This window comes from Ambystoma mexicanum, chromosome 1p (assembly GCF_040938575.1).
Source record: "Ambystoma mexicanum isolate Mex_15411 chromosome 1p, UKY_AmexF1_1, whole genome shotgun sequence".
Taxonomy (NCBI): domain Eukaryota; kingdom Metazoa; phylum Chordata; class Amphibia; order Caudata; family Ambystomatidae; genus Ambystoma; species Ambystoma mexicanum.
The window spans coordinates 313,934,670-313,955,506 of NC_090921.1; the positions used below are offsets into that span (position 1 = coordinate 313,934,670).

General features: G+C 47.3%; 1 protein-coding gene across 2 annotated transcripts in view; it reads right to left on the reverse strand.

The window, feature by feature from the left end:
* LOC138569574 (myeloblastin-like) overlaps positions 1 to 20,837 on the reverse strand; it is a 232,127-nt gene that overhangs the window by 46,145 nt on the left and 165,145 nt on the right. The window contains exons 1-2 of one of the 2 annotated variants that reach the window (XM_069647671.1): positions 18,642 to 18,762; positions 15,239 to 15,392 (exon numbers count right to left, since the gene is read on the reverse strand). In XM_069647671.1, the coding sequence (XP_069503772.1) occupies positions 15,239 to 15,392; positions 18,642 to 18,735 (248 nt within the window). In that variant the 5' untranslated portion in view covers positions 18,736 to 18,762. Of the gene's footprint in view, positions 1 to 15,238; positions 15,393 to 18,641; positions 18,763 to 20,837 lie in introns of those variants that run through there. The other variant, XM_069647663.1, reaches the window with a different exon arrangement.

A 20,837-nucleotide genomic window follows, 5' to 3' on the forward strand; every position in this document is an offset into this window, starting at 1 on the left:
GTAACAGCAACATAATTCACTGACACCTTGTGTCCAAATATATTGGATAATTTTCACATCGGCACCGTGAAGGCACGCTCACTTCAGACCGGCCAACACAGCTCGATCCACATACTTCCGTGTAGTCTGACAGGAAACAAAGAAGCATGGGCCGCCATACTATATGCAATATTCAACCAGGTCATTCACACTAAAAAAATACCTCATTCCTGGCAGAAGTCCATTATAGTCCCCATTTACAAGAAAGGGGACAGACTGGATCCAAGAAATTATAGGCCAATCGCGCTACTGGATGCCCCAGGGAGGATTTTTGCGCGATTGGTCCTAAAGGACTCCAATAAATGGACCAGAGAAGCTGGTATTAATGATCCCTTGCAAACGGGATTTGTAGTGGGCATAGGCACCATGGTTAATTTACAGGTCTTGCATGCGATTAAAATGCATGAGCTGCAAGTCAGACAATCGGTCTTCATGGCCTTCATCGATTTCGAAACTGCTTTCGATTCGGTATCGAGGAGACTCCTTTTTAATAAACTAGCTGAAAATTCATGCACAGAGTATTTACAACATTGGATAATTGAATTCCACTCCAAAACTCTTTACAAATACGGTTGGCAATGGACGGAACCTTGTCTAAATCCATCAATACTTATAAAGGCCTAAAACAGGGTTGTCTCCTGGCTTCCACCCTATTCAACTATTTTATAGCTGATGTGGTGAAGGATTTTAGAGCAGTAATATCGGAGGCTCTGCGTCTAGGAGCGCATGTAGTCCCTTGGTTGTTTTATGCCGATGACTTGGTGCTTTTGGCTAAAACACCTAGGGGCTTGCAAACCTTACTTGACCAGCTAGGAAAATATGTAGAAAGAAACGAATTAATCATAAATGTTTCAAAAACCAAAACTATGAAGATTGTACCCAATAATAAGCCCATGACATCGCATTATGTATGGTCTCTCATGTATCAGTCAATAGAAAATGTAACGCAGTATAAATACCTCGGACTGAATGTTAATGTATCTACTTCTGACATTCCCTATCTCAAGGAACTGAAACAAAAAATTAGAACCGCCATCTCACAAGCTTCTATACTCAATCGGAAATACGGTACCTTCTCTCTGAAACCAATAATTATGTATTATTGTCAAAAGGTAGTAGTACCTACGGTGCCCTATGGTGCCGAGTCTAGATCATGGAAAAATGAGATGTCCTGGGCCAGATTGGAAGGACAGTTTTGGAAAAATATATTACATGTCCCTAAAGCAGTACAAATGTGCCTAAAATGATAAGAGATGGGTTTATCTTCTTTATATTGCATGTACATGTGGAGATTATGCAGTCTGTATCGTAAATGTATTTTGAGTCAACAACAAAATACACTTCTGCATATCTTATCAATGTATATGAAAACAACTGATCATAAGGCCATGGTTTGGTGGCGACAAAGTGTAGTGTGTTTCCTACAAGATGCCGAGGTTTCGGAGGAATTACTACTAACAAATCCTGATAGAGCTAAGTAGAAAATATTGCTATGGGACTGGATTAACACATATGAGCAATGTCAAAAAACCAATCATGCCAAAACACATAAAATAAGGGTGAAAAAAATAAGAACTCCAGAAAGTTATGTGTTAAAATTTCCCGGCAAGAGTGCCAGAGATTCTTTCTACAGATTCAGAATGAATCTGTGGCATACGAGAAATTTCCTAGCTAAACGGAGAATCATTGCAAGGAAAGATGATTTTTGTCGTTTTTGCAAAGATTGTGCAACTCCTGAGACCATGGTTCATCTAATTGGGGAATGTTCGATGCTGTTAGACAAAAGAGTTGAATATTTCAAAACTCATTTTGAAGTTTTTACTGCATTATCGATTGAAAAGGTTTGGTACCTCGTGTATAATACACAGATAACAAAAGTAAGACTAGCAGTTGTTAATTTTCTGTCAATGCTAAATCTAAACGAAAGCCAGGGAGCGAGCCTGTAACAACTATTTTAAGTGCAGTCACTAAAAATGAGACACATTAATGTGTCTCTTCTTTTTTTCTTTTTTTTCTTTGTTTGTTTTTTCGTTTTCTCTTCTTTTTTCCTTTCTTTTTTAACTCAGAATGTGATAAATATAAAATGTAACAATTTTCTTTCTAAGCCAGTAATTTGTGCTGTAATTTGATTGGATTTAATAGATTTGACTTGTCTCGATAAGAATATTAACTTTTTTTGTCTTATATCTTATAACTTTTTACCTTGTATTAATGTATTGAAAAGTTGATTTTTCAACTACATCATTAAAAAAAACACATAGGAACACTCATTATGCTTCCTTCACCCTAGCTGCACTGTACAAAAATACCATTTCACAGTAAGGGAACATGTCTGGTCTAGGCCCACCAAGGTTAGGAACACTTTTTATGCTGCGCCCACCCTTCATACCCTGTATAAAATGTCATGCCACAGAGAGATGTCGTCCCTGCCCCAATCCTGCTGCCACCCTTACTCCCCCCCAATTACAGGCTTGCTCCCAGGGCCCAGCAAATAGAACATTCACACAGCATCATTCATTCTTCGTTCACTCTCACAATCACAATCACGCATCGGTATTCGCACAGCATTTGTTCTTTATTCACTCTCACATTCACCCGTGCTGTGCACCCATACAGCATTCATATGCGCCTTCAAACACCATGCACTCTCTAATTACCACATGCACGTACAAACACAACCCCTTCCATACATGTGCACACAAATACTTTTTTTTCTTCTTAGCTTCAGTCCTGCTCTGGTTTCCAGTCCTCGTGATGCCTGCTACAATCAACGCCCGTTGGCCCTCAAACTGCACACTACAGGTACTAGGAAGCAGAGTGTGCTACCTGGCTACTGCACATGCGCAGTGGGGCAGGTGTGCCTCCATCACACCGCCCTTTGTGCCCTGGATGTTCAGGGATGCACAGGAGTGCCCCTTTTCACAAGCAGGCCAGCAATACCTCTGCCTCATCCCCAATCACCCATGCAAGACTGGGGAAGCAAAACGCCTCCAGCCTTGCATGGCTCATTGGGCATGCGCACTGGGCTACTACTGAACTGTCAAAGAGAAACCAAGTTTCCCTTTGAGAGTTTAAGCCAATCCAGGAGTGCTTAAGCAGATGCAAAAATCAGCTGAGATAGAGCTCCGTGTTTACAATGGCGTGGCTCGCCTCCTCCATAGTGAGCGAGGGTACTGGGCTGGCAGGTCGGTGCCCCCTTGCCCATTATGGACGACCCACCTCTAGTGATAATATCTGTAGCCTTAGTCACTTCCCATGGTAACAGTATCTACTGGCACTCAACCTTTGAGAGTTGGAATCAGGGACATCAGCCACGGGAATGCTTCTCCGAGAGGTGCCTTGATGGGAGCATCCTTGTGAAAGTCATTCATTGGCTTGGATGAATATTTAGGTCAGACGCAGCGGGTCACATCATCCATTGACTAAATGTGTAAATCAAATGTAGGTCGGAAGCGGAGACTCAAATTGAGTGTCACTTTAGAGTTATGAAGACAGCCTGTATGTTGTGGGCTCTACAAGGGTTGGAAATGGGCACTACTCTTCCTAGTGCCAGACTACACGGGCACTGGAGGTGGACAGTCAGAAGGTAATAAAATGAACCATAAGTTGGCATCACTCAGATATTAGTGGGTGAGGCGTCAATGCATCTTCATTCAAGGAGTGGGGTACTCTGCAAAGAATCAAAGAATTGTGATAAGCAACCTTTTTGGGGGTGACATGGCATGATGGTCAAGGGTGGATGGGTGCACAAGGCTTCCAGGAAGAGACGCCTCGAACCACTTGTAAAAACTCAATCTGTGTCTCTAATAACCCAACCTAATGATCTTGGGAGGATAGCTCAGCGGCAACGTGCTCGCCTTGGAAAGAAGATGACATGGAGCAACACTGGTTCTATCCCTGGGTCCGCGCTTAGAAACCTCTGGGTATTAAGCGCGTTATATATAACATATCATATCATGATGTCCTTAAAACGCTATCTTGGGTTATGATAAACTGCCCTTTTGATGTATGTGCGACCCCACCTGAGTCTATATGAGTGAGCCCTCATCATGTGTATGAGAACCCATTTGAGACTACAACACCCCACCCTCATTACGTACATAAGACTATCTTGTGTTGTAACACACTGCACTACTGATGTACACGAGATCCCATCTGAGTTTGCGTGAACCCTCATGATTTAAATGAACCTCTATCTGAACCATCATAATATAATGATATACATGTCTTGAATCTACACCTGTACCGTAACACAAGATGTCCCCAGCCTCTTATAAATGTGGCAGGGAGCCACTGATATTTCTTTTACCAACCATGGAGGAATGAAGACCTTAGGCAGAGTGGATGATACCTAAATAGTGAGTCCCTTGTAGGGGTCAACAGTACATGCCACACTACAACACCGTACTCTCATGATATTCATGAGGCTCCAATACCAAACCCTCATGATGTAAATGAGGTTTCATCAACCAACCCCCATGAAGTAGCAACGACTCCAACACCCAACCCTCATGATGGAGATGAGACTCCAATGCCCAACCCTCAAGATGTGAACGAGGCTCCATTAACCAACCCACATGATGTAGCAAAGACTTCAACACCCAACCTCATGATGTAAATATGGCTCCATCAACTAACCCCCATGATGTAGCAAAGACTTCTACACCCAACCTCATGATGTAAACAAGGCTCCATCAACTAACCCCCATGATGTAGCAAAGACTTCAACACCCAACCTCATGATGTAAATAAGGCTCCATCAACTAACCCCCATGATGTAGCAAATACTTCAACACCCAACCTCATGATGTAAATAAGGCTCTATCAACTAACTCCCCTGATTTAGCAAATATTTCAACACCCAACCTCATGAGGTAAATAAGGCTCCATCAGCCAACTCCCATGATGTAGCTAAGACTTCAACACCCAACCTCATGATGTAAATATGGCTCCATCAACTAACCCCCATGATGTAGCAAAGACTTCAACACCCAACCTCATGATGTAAATAAGGCTCCATCAACTAACCCCCATGATGTAGCAAATACTTCAACATCCAACCTGATGATGTAAAGGAGGCTCCATCAACCAAACCCCATGATGTACCCAAAACTCCAACACCCAACCTCATGATGTAAATGAGGTTTCATCAACCAACCCCCATGAAGTAGCAACGACTCCAACACCCAACCCTCATGATGGAGATGAGACTCCAATGCCCAACCCTCAAGATGTGAACGAGGCTCCATTAACCAACCCACATGATGTAGCAAAGACTTCAACACCCAACCTCATGATGTAAATATGGCTCCATCAACTAACCCCCATGATGTAGCAAAGACTTCTACACCCAACCTCATGATGTAAATAAGGCTCCATCAACTAACCCCCATGATGTAGCAAAGACTTCAACACCCAACCTCATGATGTAAATAAGGCTCCATCAACTAACCCCCATGATGTAGCAAATACTTCAACACCCAACCTCATGATGTAAATAAGGCTCTATCAACTAACTCCCCTGATTTAGCAAATATTTCAACACCCAACCTCATGAGGTAAATAAGGCTCCATCAGCCAACTCCCATGATGTAGCTAAGACTTCAACACCCAACCTCATGATGTAAATATGGCTCCATCAACTAACCCCCATGATGTAGCAAAGACTTCAACACCCAACCTCATGATGTAAATAAGGCTCCATCAACTAACCCCCATGATGTAGCAAATACTTCAACATCCAACCTGATGATGTAAATAAGGCTCCATCAACTAACTCCTATGATGTAGCAAATATTTCAACACCCACCCTCATGAAGTAAAGGAGGCTCCATCAACCAAACCCCATGATGTACCCAAAACTCCAACACCCAACCTCATGATGTAAATGAGACTCCATCAACCAACCGCATGATGTACCTTTGACTCCATCTGAGGCTACAATATATATATCCTTGGTGTACACGTGGCTCCTCCAGAACTACACCACTCCACCCCTGTAATGTATATGAGATCAACTTGTGGATACTGCACCCTTTTGATTGATGTGAAAGTACACGCTATGCTATAACAGTGCACGCTTATAATGTACATGATATTCCAATAGAGGGAGCAACAGTTCCCTTGAGCCCCCCGCCAAAATGAAACTGATGCCGCCTCTGAACCCAACCTCCTGAGGTATATTGGTCCCCTTTTGAGGCTACGGCTCTGCACTCTAATGATGTTAAGAGACTCCACCCTGGTTAAAACAATGTTAATGTTAATGTTAAAGGACATTTGTACCTCTCACTGTAACCACTGGAGTGGTCCCCTGGTGCTCTGGCGGCTCTGAAAGATGAAGGGAGGGGAGTTAGTGGGAGGAAGCTGGAAAAAGTGCAAGAGAGCAGTGATGTGCTGTTGGCGGCCTCAGCCCGGTGGGTCCGTTGGCTGGGCCTGGGGTGTTTGCGGACGGTAGTCTTCGTGTACTGTTGTGCGAGTCAATGTGTGTTTTAGTTTTGTTGTTGCAATGTAATGAAGTTTGTGCGGTTTGTTGGGTTGTACGTTTGTGGTTGTGTTCGGAGTTTGAGAGATGTATGCGGAGGGCGGAAATTGTTAGTGCAAATTGATTAGTTGACATTTCTATACTCGCTTGAGGCGGTGGGCTTCGGCTTCTGTAGTCTCCCCCGATGGGTTTCAGGAGCACCCGAGCGCCTCTGTCCTGATCTGGGTCCGTCTAGCCTTGAAGGTCCCTTTCAAATCTGGCCCCCTCGTTCTTGTCTCCCTCGCAGCCCTACCTGCCTTCCCTTCCCACTCATACTGCCAGTGCACCTGTCAATGTCCATAGCTCCGTTATTGTGATGTTTGATAATATCCCGACAATTTCACAACACTGTGGTACCTGGTGGGAACTAAGGGCGAGTGCAGGTGTTGGTTGGGGTTAGGTGGGTTTGTTGACTCAGTCTGCATGGGTGTCGCCTGAGTTCCCCTCTATACTCGGTGTCACTCGTCCGGGTGCCGTGGGAGCTACCCTGTCGGGTCTGGGAGTTGTTCGTGTCCACTCTAGTTTAGTCATCCCTATTCCTTTCTGCTTCGGTTTTCAGTTTGAAGAGCCAGGTTTTTAGTGATTTCCTAAATTTTAGGTGATCTTTGGTATTTCTTGCTTCTTTTGGGATGTTGTTCCAGCTTTTTGCGACTAAGTGGTAGAATGAGGTGCCTCCAAGTTTTTTCTTGAGGTATGGTTTAGGTTCCAGGCGGATGTCGTTGCTTGACCTGAGGGGTCTTGTTGGCTTGTAGATTGTTATTTTCTTTTGTAGGAATTCTGCTCCTTGTCCACTGATTGCCCTGTGAGTTATGCAATTTGTTTTGAAGGTGATGCAATGTTTTACTTGGAGCCAGTGTAGTGTTTTAGAGCAGGAGTGATGTGTTCTCTTCTTGATAGTTTAAGGAGTAGTCTGGCTGCTGCATTTTGTATCCGTTGTAGTTTCTTCAGGAGGTATTCTGGTATTCAGAGGTAGAGGCTGTTTGCATAGTCGATTCTTGACATGATGAGGGCAACGATAGTGAGTGTTTTGTGCGTGAAGGAGGGGAAAGGTAGGATTCTTCTTGCCATGTGGAGGAGGAAAAAGCATTTCTTGAATGTTGCATTTATTTGTGGTTCTAAGGTTAGGGCGTTGTCCATCATGGCTCCCAGATTTTTTACTACCTTAGATGGTGATGGTGTGGTTCCCATTTCCATTGGCCATGGGATGGCGGTTTCGTTCTCTTGGTCTTTGGATATGATCGTGATTTCTGTCTTTCCTGGGTTGATTTTTAGGTTGTTGCCAGTCATCCAGTTGAAGACTTCTTTTAGACACTCGATTAGGGTTGAATGATCAGCCTGGGTGTCTTTGATTTTGTAGATGATTTGAGTATCATCTGAGTAGTTGTAGCATTTAATGTTGTACTTTTTGAAGATTCTGATAACCGTGTCTGATAGATGTTGAAATACAGTGGTGATAGTGAGGATCCTTGTAGCACTCCAAAGTCGTTAGCTCTTGGAGTGGATTTGAAGGGTTTAATCCATACGGATTCTGTTCTGTCTGCTAGGAATGATTTAGTCCAGAGAAGTGATGTATCTGTTATGCCTATGTCTTCTAGTCTTTTGGTTAGGGTGTCATGACTAACTGTGTCAAAGGCTGCGGAGAGGACGAGTAGGATAAGGGCTGAGGTTGTGTTTGAGTCTGCGTTAGTTTTTAGGTCGTCTCAGATAGATAATAGTACTGTTTCCGTTCCTCTTGCGCGTCTGAAACGGACTTGAGCTTGGTCTAGCAGGTGGTGTTTTTCTATGTGTTGTTGGATTAGTTTGTATATGTAGGTTTCCAGGAGTTTTGCCGGGTAGGGAATGTTTGAGATCGGCCTGTAGTTGGAAAGGTCTTCTACGTCGCCACTTGTGTTTTTTAGAAGTGGTTTGATATATGCTGATTTGAAGGTCCTCGGTACAGTTCCTATTGCTAGTGATAGGTTCAGAAGGTTTCTGTAGTATTCTGTTAGCGTTCCTTGTGCGAGGATTGATTTGTAGATATCTGGGGGCAGCGGTCCATGGGTGATCCAGCTTTCTTGCTGTGTTTTACCAGCATTGCGAATGCCTCTGCTGATATTTCAGGAACGTTTTTGAGTTTGTGCTGAGGTTCTGTGATAGGTTCGCTTTGCAGTATGTTGTGGTCGGTTGGTATGTTTTGTATGGTTTGACTGATGTCATTGATTTCTTTTTAAAGTGGTCTGCCAGGTCGTTGCATAGTTTCTCTGAGGGGGCTGGGGTGTTGTCACAGCCTGGTGGGTTTCTCATCTCTTTGATTATGTTAAACATTTCTTTTTGAGTGTTGGTGGCATTGGTGATTCTGTCATCATAATGCCTTCTCTTTGCCTTTTGAATTTCGTTTTTGTATGCGCGGATTTGTCTCTGGAACACTGTTTTTTTGTCTGGGTTGTATTCTTTCCTCCATTATAGTTCCATCTTTAATTTTTCTTTCATGGTGCTTAATAGTGGGGTGAACCATTTTGGCGTTGCACTTTTTTTTGATGGGGTGAATGGTTTTTCTGGGGTGATCATGTCAATTGTGTCTGCAATCCATTTGTATAGTAGCTCTTCTTCCCCGTCTAGGTCAGTTTGCTCTAGTTCTGTAGTTGAAGGTTTGGTTACCTCCAGTTGTTCATATAGGTTGCTTTCTTTGACTTGTTTCCAGTTTCTTTTGGTGGTGGTAGTGAGTTTAGGAGGTTGGATGCAGATTTGCGTAGGCAGAGTGATCACAAATGGGAAGATGAGATGGCCGCTCCACAGTTTTTGTATTGGCGGTGCCGGTCCATGGGTGATCCAGCTTTCTTTCTTGGGTGATGAGTTCTTTCTTGGTGAAAATTGCGTTGAGGGTGTGTCCTGCTGAGTGTGTTGGCCCTTTGACTAGTTGTTGTAGTTTCATGGTAGTGAGTTGTTCAATCAGTGTGTTTTGAGAGTTGGCATGACTGTCTTCAAACCAGATGTTGAAGTCCCCCAGGATGATTAGGTGTTCATGGTTGATGGCGATGTTGGTGATGGCTTCGATTAAGTTATCGACGAAGGTTGCATCATATGTCGGTGGTCTGTACACCAAGATGAAAGTGATGTTGGTTTTTGGGCTTGCTGTTAGTTGTATTACCATGGTTTCGCAGTTGAGGATGTTAAGCGATTCATCTGTTTTTATTTTCAGGTGTTGTCTGAAAGCTATTGCGATGCCTCCTCCTTTTTTGTTTTTTTGTTTATTTGAAGGCATTTGAAGTCCGTTGGAAGGCAGCTTTGGAGTGTGATTTTGTAGTTCTTGTCCAGCCATGTTTCTGTGATGAACAGGATGTCAATGCCGTTGTCATCGAGTAGGTCGAAGATTTCTGTTGAGTGTTTTGACATGGATCTTGCGTTTATAAGATTGCAGTGGAGTTTGGAGGTGTCGTTTGGTTTGGACTGTCTTGTTGAGGTCGTCTTCTGATTGGAGTTGGGGTTTTCTTCCTGGTCGATCACTTGTTGAGGTGTAGGGTTTAAGTTGTCAGTGCCATCGAAGAGTTCTTCTCGGTTCTGCCTTGGGTTTTTGTTTTCATCTGGTTTGTCTTCCATGAGTTGTGGTTGTCGATTGGAAGTTCTTCTTGCTTTGGTGATGAAAGGTGTTATCGTATCAGTCTTGTGTTTGTTGTTTCTTGTGTTGTTCATCCTTCTTCTGCGCGTTTGTGTTGGGTAGTTTGATGTTGCTGCTTCTAGTGTTGGGTTGGTTTGCTCTGGTGAGCCGTTGTCAGTGAGGTAAGGAGTTAAGTAGAGGTATTTGTCTCTTCTCTCTGTGTTGTTTCGATTCTTGTTCCTGACTGTGCGGGTTCCTTCTGTAGTTGTGGTTCTTTGTTGCTGTTTCCGGGGTGTTTGTTCTTTCTTCTCTTTTCCTTTCCCTCGGAATGGGTTGTTTGCGTGGCATTATAAGATAGAGAATTGGTTAGTCTTTATTTATTTGCTGGCGTCCAGTTGGTTCTGCTCTGGTCTGGCTGTCTTGTGATGTAGTAATGGGTGTGGAGGCTGTCCGCTAGCAGTTAGGGTTCTGTGTGTAGGTGGTATTTCTGGCTCATATAGCCGACTCGATCAGTCGCTGTCTTGCAGGGGGTAGGGTTGGTGGTTAGGGGTTATATAGTTGGGTTTTATCGGTGGCTCTCTTTAGTATCTGTCTCCCTATACCCAGAACCCCTATTAAATTTGAGAGACTTGTACGGTGGGAGAGAGGACTATCAATACAATCTGAATATCACCCAATGGAGCCTGGAAATAGAACCCCAGTTTAAATACCACACAATACGGTATGTACCTAGAACCCCTATTAAATTTGGGAGACCTGTAAAGTCAGGGAGAGGCCTATCAGTGAAGTCTGAATCTCATACAATGCAGCCTGGAAGTACAATCCATATTAAATTTGAGAAACCTATCAATGCAATCTAAATATCACACAATGCAATATGTACCCAGAACACCTATTACATTTGAGAGACCTGTATAGTGAGAGAGAGGCCTATCAATGAAATCTGAAAGTCACACAATGCATCCTGGAATAGAACCCCTATTAAAATTGTAGAGACCTATATGGTGGGAGAGAGACCTATCAATGCAATCTGAATGTCACACAGTGCAGTCTGGAAATAGAATCCCTACCAAGTTTGAGAGACTTGTATATTGGGAGAGAGGCCTTGCAAGGCAATCTGAATAACACACAATGCAGCCTGGAAATAGAACCCCTATTAAATTTGAGAGACCTGTATAGTGGGAGAGAGGCCTATCAATGCAATCTAAATATCACACAATGTAATATGTACCCAAAACCCCTATTAAATTTGTATAGTGGGAGAGGGGCCTATCAATGCAATCTGAATGTAACACAATGCAGCCTGGAATTAAACTCTTATTAAAATTATGGAGACCTATATAGTGGGATAGAGGCCTATCAATGCAATCGAATGTCACACAATTCAGTCCGGAAATAGAACGCCTACCGAATTTGAGAGACCTCTATAGTGGGAGAGAGGCCTAGCAATGCAATCTCAATAACACACAATGCAACCTGGAAATAGAACCCCTATTAAATTTGAGAGACCTGTATAGTGGGAGAGAGGCCTATCAATGCCATCTAAATATCACACAATGTAGTATGTACCCAGAACCCCTTTTAAAATTTGAGAGACCTGTATAGTGGGAGAGAGGCTTATCAATGCAATCTAGATATCACACAATGCAATATGTACCGAGAACCCGTATTAACTTTGAGAGACTTGTATAGTGGGAGAGAGACCTATCAATGCAATCTGAATGTCACGCAATGCAGCCTGGAAACAGAACCCCTATTAGACTTAAAAGCCCTGTAGATTGTGAGAGAAGCCCATCACCGCAACCCGAATCACACAATGCAGCCTGGAAATAGAACCCCTTGTTAAATTTGAGAGACCAGTACAGTGGGAGAGAGGCCCATCAATGCAATCTGAATATCACACAATGCAACAAGTAGCCAGAACCCCTATTAAATTTAGAGACCTGTATAGTAGAGGGGGGCCTAAACACCCTGTTTAATGTTGTTTTGCTAAATGGCTAGGATTCTGGGTGGAGTTGTAGCTCTCCCCTGAGCCAGGTCACTCCTACCTTACTGGTCCTTGTAGTTGATGGTTGACGGCTGCTCACTGACTTCCCCTGTAGACACCCGCCGACACTTCCGGGAACCACCTCTGTTGGAGCGTCCCTTGGCTCCGGGGTCCCTAGCCGCAGGGCTGCCAGGCAGTGGGCTGCGTGGGAGGGTCCGCTGATATCTGGCTCGTTGGCCAAATAGCGTGGAGGGAGGCGAGCAAAAGTCCGGGTGAGCAGTAGGGGAGGCGCCTACAGCGTGGGTCTCTAGGCCCAGCTGGCGAGGTCCCAGCCAGTCAGGGCCGGTATTGTGGGCCTCAGATGGCCACTCAGGGATGCAGGGAGGCGGGCTGAGCAGGAGCGGGGAAGAGAGGGAGGGTTGGGCTACAGAGGTCAATAGATCACAGAAGTCCCGGAGGGTCTTCAGAGAGGCCTCTACTCACCTGCCTTGCACGATGGAAAGTGCAGGCAGGGGGGGCAGGGCGGCGTAGGGCCTATGATGCTCTGGAAAGCAGAGCCAATCACCGGAGGGGGAGGGCTAGGGAGACGGGAATAGGGACGGAAGCTGTGGGGAAGGGGAGCGCAGTACATGGGCCGGTACACAACCCACCTTCATCATGTCCCACCAACACTTCCAGTCCATATTCAAGGTATTATGCAGAACTTTGTAACTCCCAATAACTGGGTAAAGGGTGCTTTGTTTCATAATATACCTATCTCTTTTCAAGTTGTACAGTGCTGTAACAGTTGTTGGTAATAATAATATTGTAAATAAATGAGTGCAAACAAAGTTACACATTTAATTTGGCTTTCTTAAAATAATGTGTGAAAAATGTGGTACTGTAGTTTTAGGCTCTAGCAAGGAGCCATTATGGAGTAGAGTGAGAAAGTTCCAGTGGGCAAATTAAAATATCATACCTTTCCACAAATGAATGGACAAACTGTACGAGTGTGCTGTCTCCAGCATCAATTAAAAATGATTTCCTTTATTTGTAACACAACCAGGTTGTATGTATGCAACTATAAACATTTCTCTATCTGTTTTCCCATTGCGGTAATGGCAAAGAAAAGTGCTTGATTGATTTTGAAATCATTGGTATGTAATATTTCTGTAGATAACATCTATTGGTGAGAAAACAGAATGTGACAGCAGACTACTGAAAAATGGGAATATTTTCCAAGTCCTGATGAAGACTATTTTGGACTAGCAATGTACTGAAACATGTTGACACATTTATACCATTGGCATTTATAATTAAGTAGATGGTGAACATATTACTGTCTTATCTCTTTATTTTAAATATATCCTATTCTATTTGCCTGCCCTGTATGTAATAACTAATGTAATATATAGCGCTTCCTGAAATATTGTTGTGACTTTGCAACTCTGTAAAAATGGGTGCTATTAACTCCTTGTCTCTCCCCCTTCAGGCTGTAACTTGGGGTCAGTCCCTATATGTTTTCAAGACTAGGAACTGCAAGTTACAAACAAATCTGTGGAGCATATGCATTAACTGATGCATTAACTGACTGAGCTATTTGACAGATATTCAACTTTGTGATGGTTTTCTTTTACATGTAATGAACTATGGCTTCACTTTTTGAATCAATTTTTTGAGTGTGTGTTTGTAAACATACATCATAGACTTCTTGTGATATCAACCTGATTTCATTGTTGATTGAAAGGGGAAGTACAACATTGTTATATTTAGGGGGCGTTTACATTGCTAGCAAATATTACGTTAAGCAGCGAGAGAAGTGGATAACATATATTAATATTAGATGCTGCTGTGTTTCATGAAGAGTGGGTATTATAAGGAGACATACCTATCAGAGTTTAGGCAACTTTAAGTAGCGGTTCATTAATGCAAATAAAGGCCACATACATGGCCTCCTGTAAATGTGGTAAAATTCTATTTGAAAAGTGGATTCAATGAAGAGCAGTCTTCTTTGGGGATACAAATTGAAAGTATATTTTTGTGATCCCAGGAATTTCTCAGTGTGTGAGCAGGGGGCCTGAAGTCAGATGAGAGGCAGGAGGCCGGCTCCTACAAAGGGCTGAATATGGCTCACTAGACTCTACCTGGCACGTGACTGACTCGGACCCAGCTCTACTGTCTGCCAGGGGCAATTTGCTAGTAGGCCAGCCTGACTCTGCACCTTGCTCTTACAGGCCTGTCTGTGGACCAGACAGAAAGCTCAGGAACTAAACGACTGACTCGCTTATCATTCACTCTCCCACCCATCTCACTTTCACATACTTAAGCGCTCACTCTTTGCCTCTTATTTGCGGCACGCTGTGTACCAGCCCATCCTTCCTTTCAGGGAGTGGCCTGTTATAGGGGGGATTCCGAGACCCTGGAGCTGCTTCCAGCTCATGCTCATCAAATCTTTATTGCGATCTCACTCACTCACTCACTCACTCACTCACTCACTCACTCACTCACTCACTCACGATCACCATCTCATGCACTCTGACTCACTCACAGGCTCGGAATGGCCTATAGGGCAATAGGCCCATGGCCGAACCAAAAATGCAAAATGCTAGTGTGGGCCAGTTGTTTGGGTCAAAGTGGGCCCATTTTTTGGCCAATGTGGGCCAGTTTGATAACTTACTTCACTATGCGGCTAATAGTTTTGACCAGTGTTGCTGAATAAATATTCTTTAAAATGTACAATTTGCATCACATTTTATCGAAAACCTCCCCCTTGGGTACTATTCAAACAGCGTCACAAAAGGAATGAATCCCCATGGAATTAATCCCCATTTGCAACCGTGGGCCACTTTTTCTTTGATGCCTGAGACAATGTTAATCCCCAGTCCGACCCTGCTCACTCACGCATTATCACTCGAAATCACACTCCCACTCCGTCATTTACTCATGCACACTCAACTCGTGCGCACGCATTGTTTCCAACTCCCTCTCCTATCGTTCACTTTCTCACTCACACTACATCATTCACTAACTCAGCTTCTCGATCACACTCACCCACCTGCTCTAGTATTCTCACTCAGTCCCCGCATTAATTCACTCACTCATTCATTCAATCTGCCACTCACTTATTCCCGCTACTCACATTCCATCCAAGCAGTGAGCAGCCGTCATCAAGAACTGGGGCGCGATGAGGGAACCCCCGCAGAAGTGTTGGCCTCTGAACTGTAGGGAGGCGATGTAGGGGTGCGAGCCGGGGGCCGCCGTCTGTCCCCCCACGATCCATGACCGGGGCAACTCTGGGGAAAGAAAGAGCAGGGTTATTAGGGGGCCAATAGAAGCAGGTGGGGGGTGGACATGCCATTTATTTCATTACACTTACCTCGGTCACACTCAAATTAGAGGGGGGTAACATCTATAACAGTACTAAAAATATAATTGTAAAACTATTAATACAATGACACATCGAAAAGCACACAGTGGCAAAGGTAGGCTGGCATATTAGGAAGCTGGGAGTAGTGTTGATAGGCTGGTGCCACAGAAAGGTTTGCTTTGCCTGGCATGTGACTGACTCTACCCCAGCCACACCATCTTTGGATGCACTTTGGCCTAACAGGAAATCTTCTCATCCCCTTATCAGCCAGGCTGCTCTCTGCGGGGAAGGGAATGCCAGGCAGACGTGTGTGGGTGGGCAGCGGGAATGCTGCGGGTGGCACAAAAGAAAACCCTAAAGTGCATAAAGCCCCGAAACAATGTCCGAGGCGTGAGATTTAAAGTATGTGGTCTGTCTGAAGAGGACTACGGTCAAAGCGGACCCCGTGGGTGTGCGGCTCTCTCGCAAGAAGCGGGCGAAGTGTGCAACGCACCTGCCTCGTGCCTACCGTCATCACCCGAGTTTCTGGGCCTGGCTCCACCGGCCCCCTCCATGTTCCAGCCCGCTGGGGTCGTGCCATTGACCGTCATTACCAGAGTACCTGGGCCCTGGCTCCACCCGGCCCCCTCCATGTTCCAGCCTGCCCGGGTCATGCTGTTGGCCGTCATCACCCGAGTAACTGGGCCTGGCTCCACCCGACCCCCTCCATGTTCCAGCCCGCTGGGGTCGTGCCATTGACCGTCATCACCAGAGTACCTGGGCCCTGGCTCCACCCGGCCCCCTCCATGTTCCAGCCTGCCTGGGTCATGCTGTTGGCCGTCATCACCCGAGTATTTAGGCCTGGGTCCACCCGGCCCCCTCCATGTTCCAGCCTGCTGGGGTCGTGCCATTGACCGTCATCACCAGGGTACTTGGGCCCTGGCTCCACCCGGCCCCCTCCATGTTCCAGCCTGCCTGGGTCATGCTGTTGGCCGTCATCACCCGAGTAACTGGGCCTGGCTCCACCGGCCCCCCTCCATGTTCCAGCCTGCCCGGATCATGCCGTTGGTCGTCATCACCCGAGTAACTGGGCCTGGCTCCACCGGCCCCCCTCCATGTTCCAGCCTGCCCTGATCATGCCGTTGGTCGTCATCACCCGAGTAACTGGGCCTGACTCCACCCGGCCCCCTCAATGTTACAGCCTGCCCGGGTCGTGCCATTGACCGTCATCACCAGAGTACCTGGGCCCTGGCTCCACCCGGTCCCCTCCATGTTCCAGCCTGCCCGGGTCATGCTGTTGGCCGTCATCACCCGAGTAACTGGGCCTGGCTCCACCCGACCCCCTCCATGTTCCAGCCCGCTGGGGTCGTGCCATTGACCGTCATCACCAGAGTACCTGGGCCCTGGCTCCACCCGGCCCCCTCCATGTTCCAGCCTGCCTGGGTCATGCTGTTGGCCGTCATCACCCGAGTATTTAGGCCTGGGTCCACCCGGCCCCCTCCATGTTCCAGCCTGCCTGGGTCATGCTGTTGGCCGTCATCACCCGAGTAACTGGGCCTGGCTCCACCCGGCCCCCCTCCATGTTGCAGCCTGCCCGGGTCCTGCTATTGAAGGATGTGTGGTGTGTTGCTATACCGCACACACGGCTACCCGCTTAAATGGATCATCTTTAAAAGGGCCTGCCAAGTGGGGATGGCGTCACAAACCCCAAAAAGACCTCACCCGATTAAGTGGCATTGTGGACGTCATACTGCGAGGGATTGCTAGTGATGCAGGGGTGAATAAAGACAGCTGGGATTCTCTCCTGCAACTATGGCAACGGCAGAGCACTGACTCATTGCTGCTGTCAGTGTTGGAATGTGTCTATGCATGCGTGTAGGGGTCAGCTCCATATAGACGCCCGTCTAAAATCTATAACTACCCGAACTACAGATTACGTAAAAAGGGGGCAGCTGTGAACCCTAGGGCACCACAAACGTGGCAAGGCTGACCATTAATTAGTGAATCTTTTATTACGCGCTTAATACCGGAGACCAGACTCTGAGCGCTGGACCAGGATTCACACCTGTGCTGCTCTGTGTTGTCTTGCTTCCAAAACAAAGGTGTTTCCCCTGAGCTATCCTCACGGCCCAACATCAGCACACAGTGGTGGGGCAACTCCTGTAGGAAAATAAATCCCCACAGGGTGCGTCCAGGCCCTGAACAGGCCCATCAGGCATGATAGCAGCACAGTCCGGTTAAAAAGGTCCAGTGACCCGGGACCCATGTTTAGGAGCAGAGTCCCAGTCCACTTCCGGAACGGGTGGCGTGGAAGCTCACTCCATGGACCATTATACCAGAATGAGGGGGTGATGGATACCCAGCCCACGTTTCTTTAGGCCAGATTTCCCACCTCTTCTGGACGGGACCAACCTCTGGACCACGTCGGCCACCCTTTGCGGCCTCTGACGTGTCCTGAAGGAGCCGTCAGACGCCAGGGTTTGCGAGGCGCTTCGTTTGGTGGCATGAGCGATAAGACAGGGCGGTCCTGAGGGCGCCGAGGATCCAGTCCTTCACTGGCTGCAGCTTCTGCCCAAGCACGCCGGGTGCAGGCGTGGACTGGCCTATAGGGGAGCAGGAAAATGCCCAAGTACCGGTTCAACATGCGAGTTTGGGACAGTATTTTTAGTCAAAGTGAGGCTGCTTATTTGGCCAAAGTGGGTCAGTGTGATGACTTACTTAACTGTGCAGCTTGCAGTTTTGACCAGCGTTACAGGACACATATTACAAAAACTCCCTCTTGAGTAGTACTCAAACAGTCTGTCACAAAAGGAACACATTGCCATTTGGGACCGTGGGACACTTCCATTGGTTTCCAAGCTAACTTTATTCCCTGGGCCAACCCTGCCTGGATATAGCCCCTGTTGCCCTAAAATGGGTACTCCCCCACGCCCCCCACTTCCTCCCAGGGCGACGGTTCATGCTGTGGCCTCCTGTCCAAACACGCGATTTCCAGGGGGAAAGGGCAGGGGCTCACCCCATCCCACAGAGGCTCTGTGCGGGTGGGTTCCAGTCCAGCCCTGGTTTCTCTCTGGGTTGGGTAGGGTGTGGTACTCACTGCCTCTCAAGGGAGGATCTCCCTGTGACACGGATCCACGGATATGATCCTGGGTTCTCATGGTCTAAAGGGGCATTAGGGTGAGGGGCCGCTACTCACCTCCTTTCCAGAATGTTTTGCTGTAGGGCTGCCTACCACATGCGATGCAGCACAGTGCACAGAGCGTCCCTAGTGGCAGAAGAAGGGAGTTCATGGTGACGCCACGCCGGGAGCTGGTGACAGTAATGAGCCAGCCTGGTTCAGTGACCCTCCTTATATAACCCACAATATGTCGTTATTGTTGCCCCACAAACCACAAAGGGGCCTTTCTCAAAGTGCACTTCCTCACATTTCAACAGCCAGCCGGTTTCCAAGAACGATGCTTGCAACGAGGGCCATCCCTGCTGCAGGACGAGCTCCCCGGAGAGCTCCTGCTCCTAGACCACTCCATCACTGCAAAGCCCAAGACCATCCCTGCAGGCTCAGCTCCCAGGAGAACTCCTGCTCCTAGACCACTCCACTGCTGCTAGCACCTATGAGGCCATACTCTGAGACCACTCCACTGCTGCTAGCACCTATGAGGCCATACTCTGAGACCATTCCAGCAATGCAAAGCACAAGACCATCCCTGCAGGGTCAACTCCCAGGAGAGCTTCTGCTCCTAGACGACTCCACCGCTGCTAGCACCCATGAGGCCATAATCTGAGACCCCTACAGCACTGCAAAGCACAAGCCCATCCCTGCAGACTCAGCTCCATGGAGAGCTCCTGCTCCTAAAACCACTCCGGCACTGCAAAGTACAAGACCATCTGTGAAGGCTCAGCTCCCTGGAGAGTGCCTGCTCCTAGACCACTCCACCACTGCTAGCCCCTATGAGGCCATACTCTGAGAGCACTCCAGCACTGCAAAGCACAAGACCATCCCTGCAGGATCATCTCCCTGGGGAATTCCTGCCCAGAGACCACTCCACCACCCCCAGGACATATGAGGCCATACATACTCTGAGACCACTCCACCAGTGCTAGCACCTATGAGGCCATACTCTGAGACGACTCCAGCAATGCAAAGCACAACACCATCACTGCAGGCTCAGCTCCCAGGAGAACTCCTGCTCCTAGACCACTCCACCACTGCTAGCACCTATGAGGCCATACTCAGACCACTCCAGCACTGCGAAGCACAAGACCATCCCTGCAGGCTGAGCTCCCAGGAGAATTCCTGCTCCTAGACCACTCCACTACTGCTAGCACTTATGAGGCCATACTGTGAGACCGTTCCATCACTGCAAAGCACAAGACCATCCCTGCAGGCTCAGCTCCCAGGAGAACTCCTGCTCCTAGACCACTCCAGCACTGCTAGCACTTATGAGGCCATACTCTGAGACCACTCCAGCATTTCAAAGCACAAGACCATCCCAGCAGGCTCAGCTTCCTGGAGAGCTCCTGCTCCTAGACCACTCCACCGCTGCTAACACTTATGAGGCCATACTCTGAGACCACTCCAGCATTGCAAAGCACAAGACCATCCCAGCAGGCTCAGCTCCCTGGAGAGCTCCTGCATCTAGACCACTTCACCCCTGCTAGCACTTATGAGGCCATACTCAGAGACCACTCCATCACTGCAAAGCACAAGACCATCCCTGAAGGCTCAGCTCCCAGGAGAGCTCCTGCTCCTAGACCACTCCACCGCTGCTAGCACTTATGAGGCCATACTCTGAGACCACTCCATCACTTCAAAGCACAAGAACATCCCTGCAGGCTCAGCTCCCTGGAGAGCTCCTGCTCCTAGACCACTCCACCGCTGCTAGCACTTTTGAGGCCATACTCTGAGACCGCTCCATCACTGCGAAGCACAAGCCCATTCCTGCAGGCTCCGCTCCCTGGAGAGCTCCTGCTCCTAGACCACTCCACCGCTGCTAGCACCTATGAGGCCATACTCTGAGACCACTCCAGCACTGCGAAGCACAAGAGCATTCCTGCAGGCTCCGCTCCCTGGAGAGCTCCTGCTCCTAGACCACTCCACCGCTGCTAGCACCTATGAGGCCATACTCTGAGACCACTCCAGCACTGCGAAGCACAAGAGCATCCCTGCAGGCTCAGCTCCCTGGAGAGCTCCTGCTCCTAGAATACTTCACCGCTGCTAGCACCTATGAGGCCTTTCTCTGAGGCCACCCCAGCACTGCAACGCACAAAAGCATCCCTGCAGGCTCCGCTCCCTGGAGAGCTCCTGCTCCTAGGTCACTCCACCACTGCTAGCACCTATGAGGCCATACTCTGAGACCGCTCCATCACTGCGAAGCACAAGCCCATTCCTGCA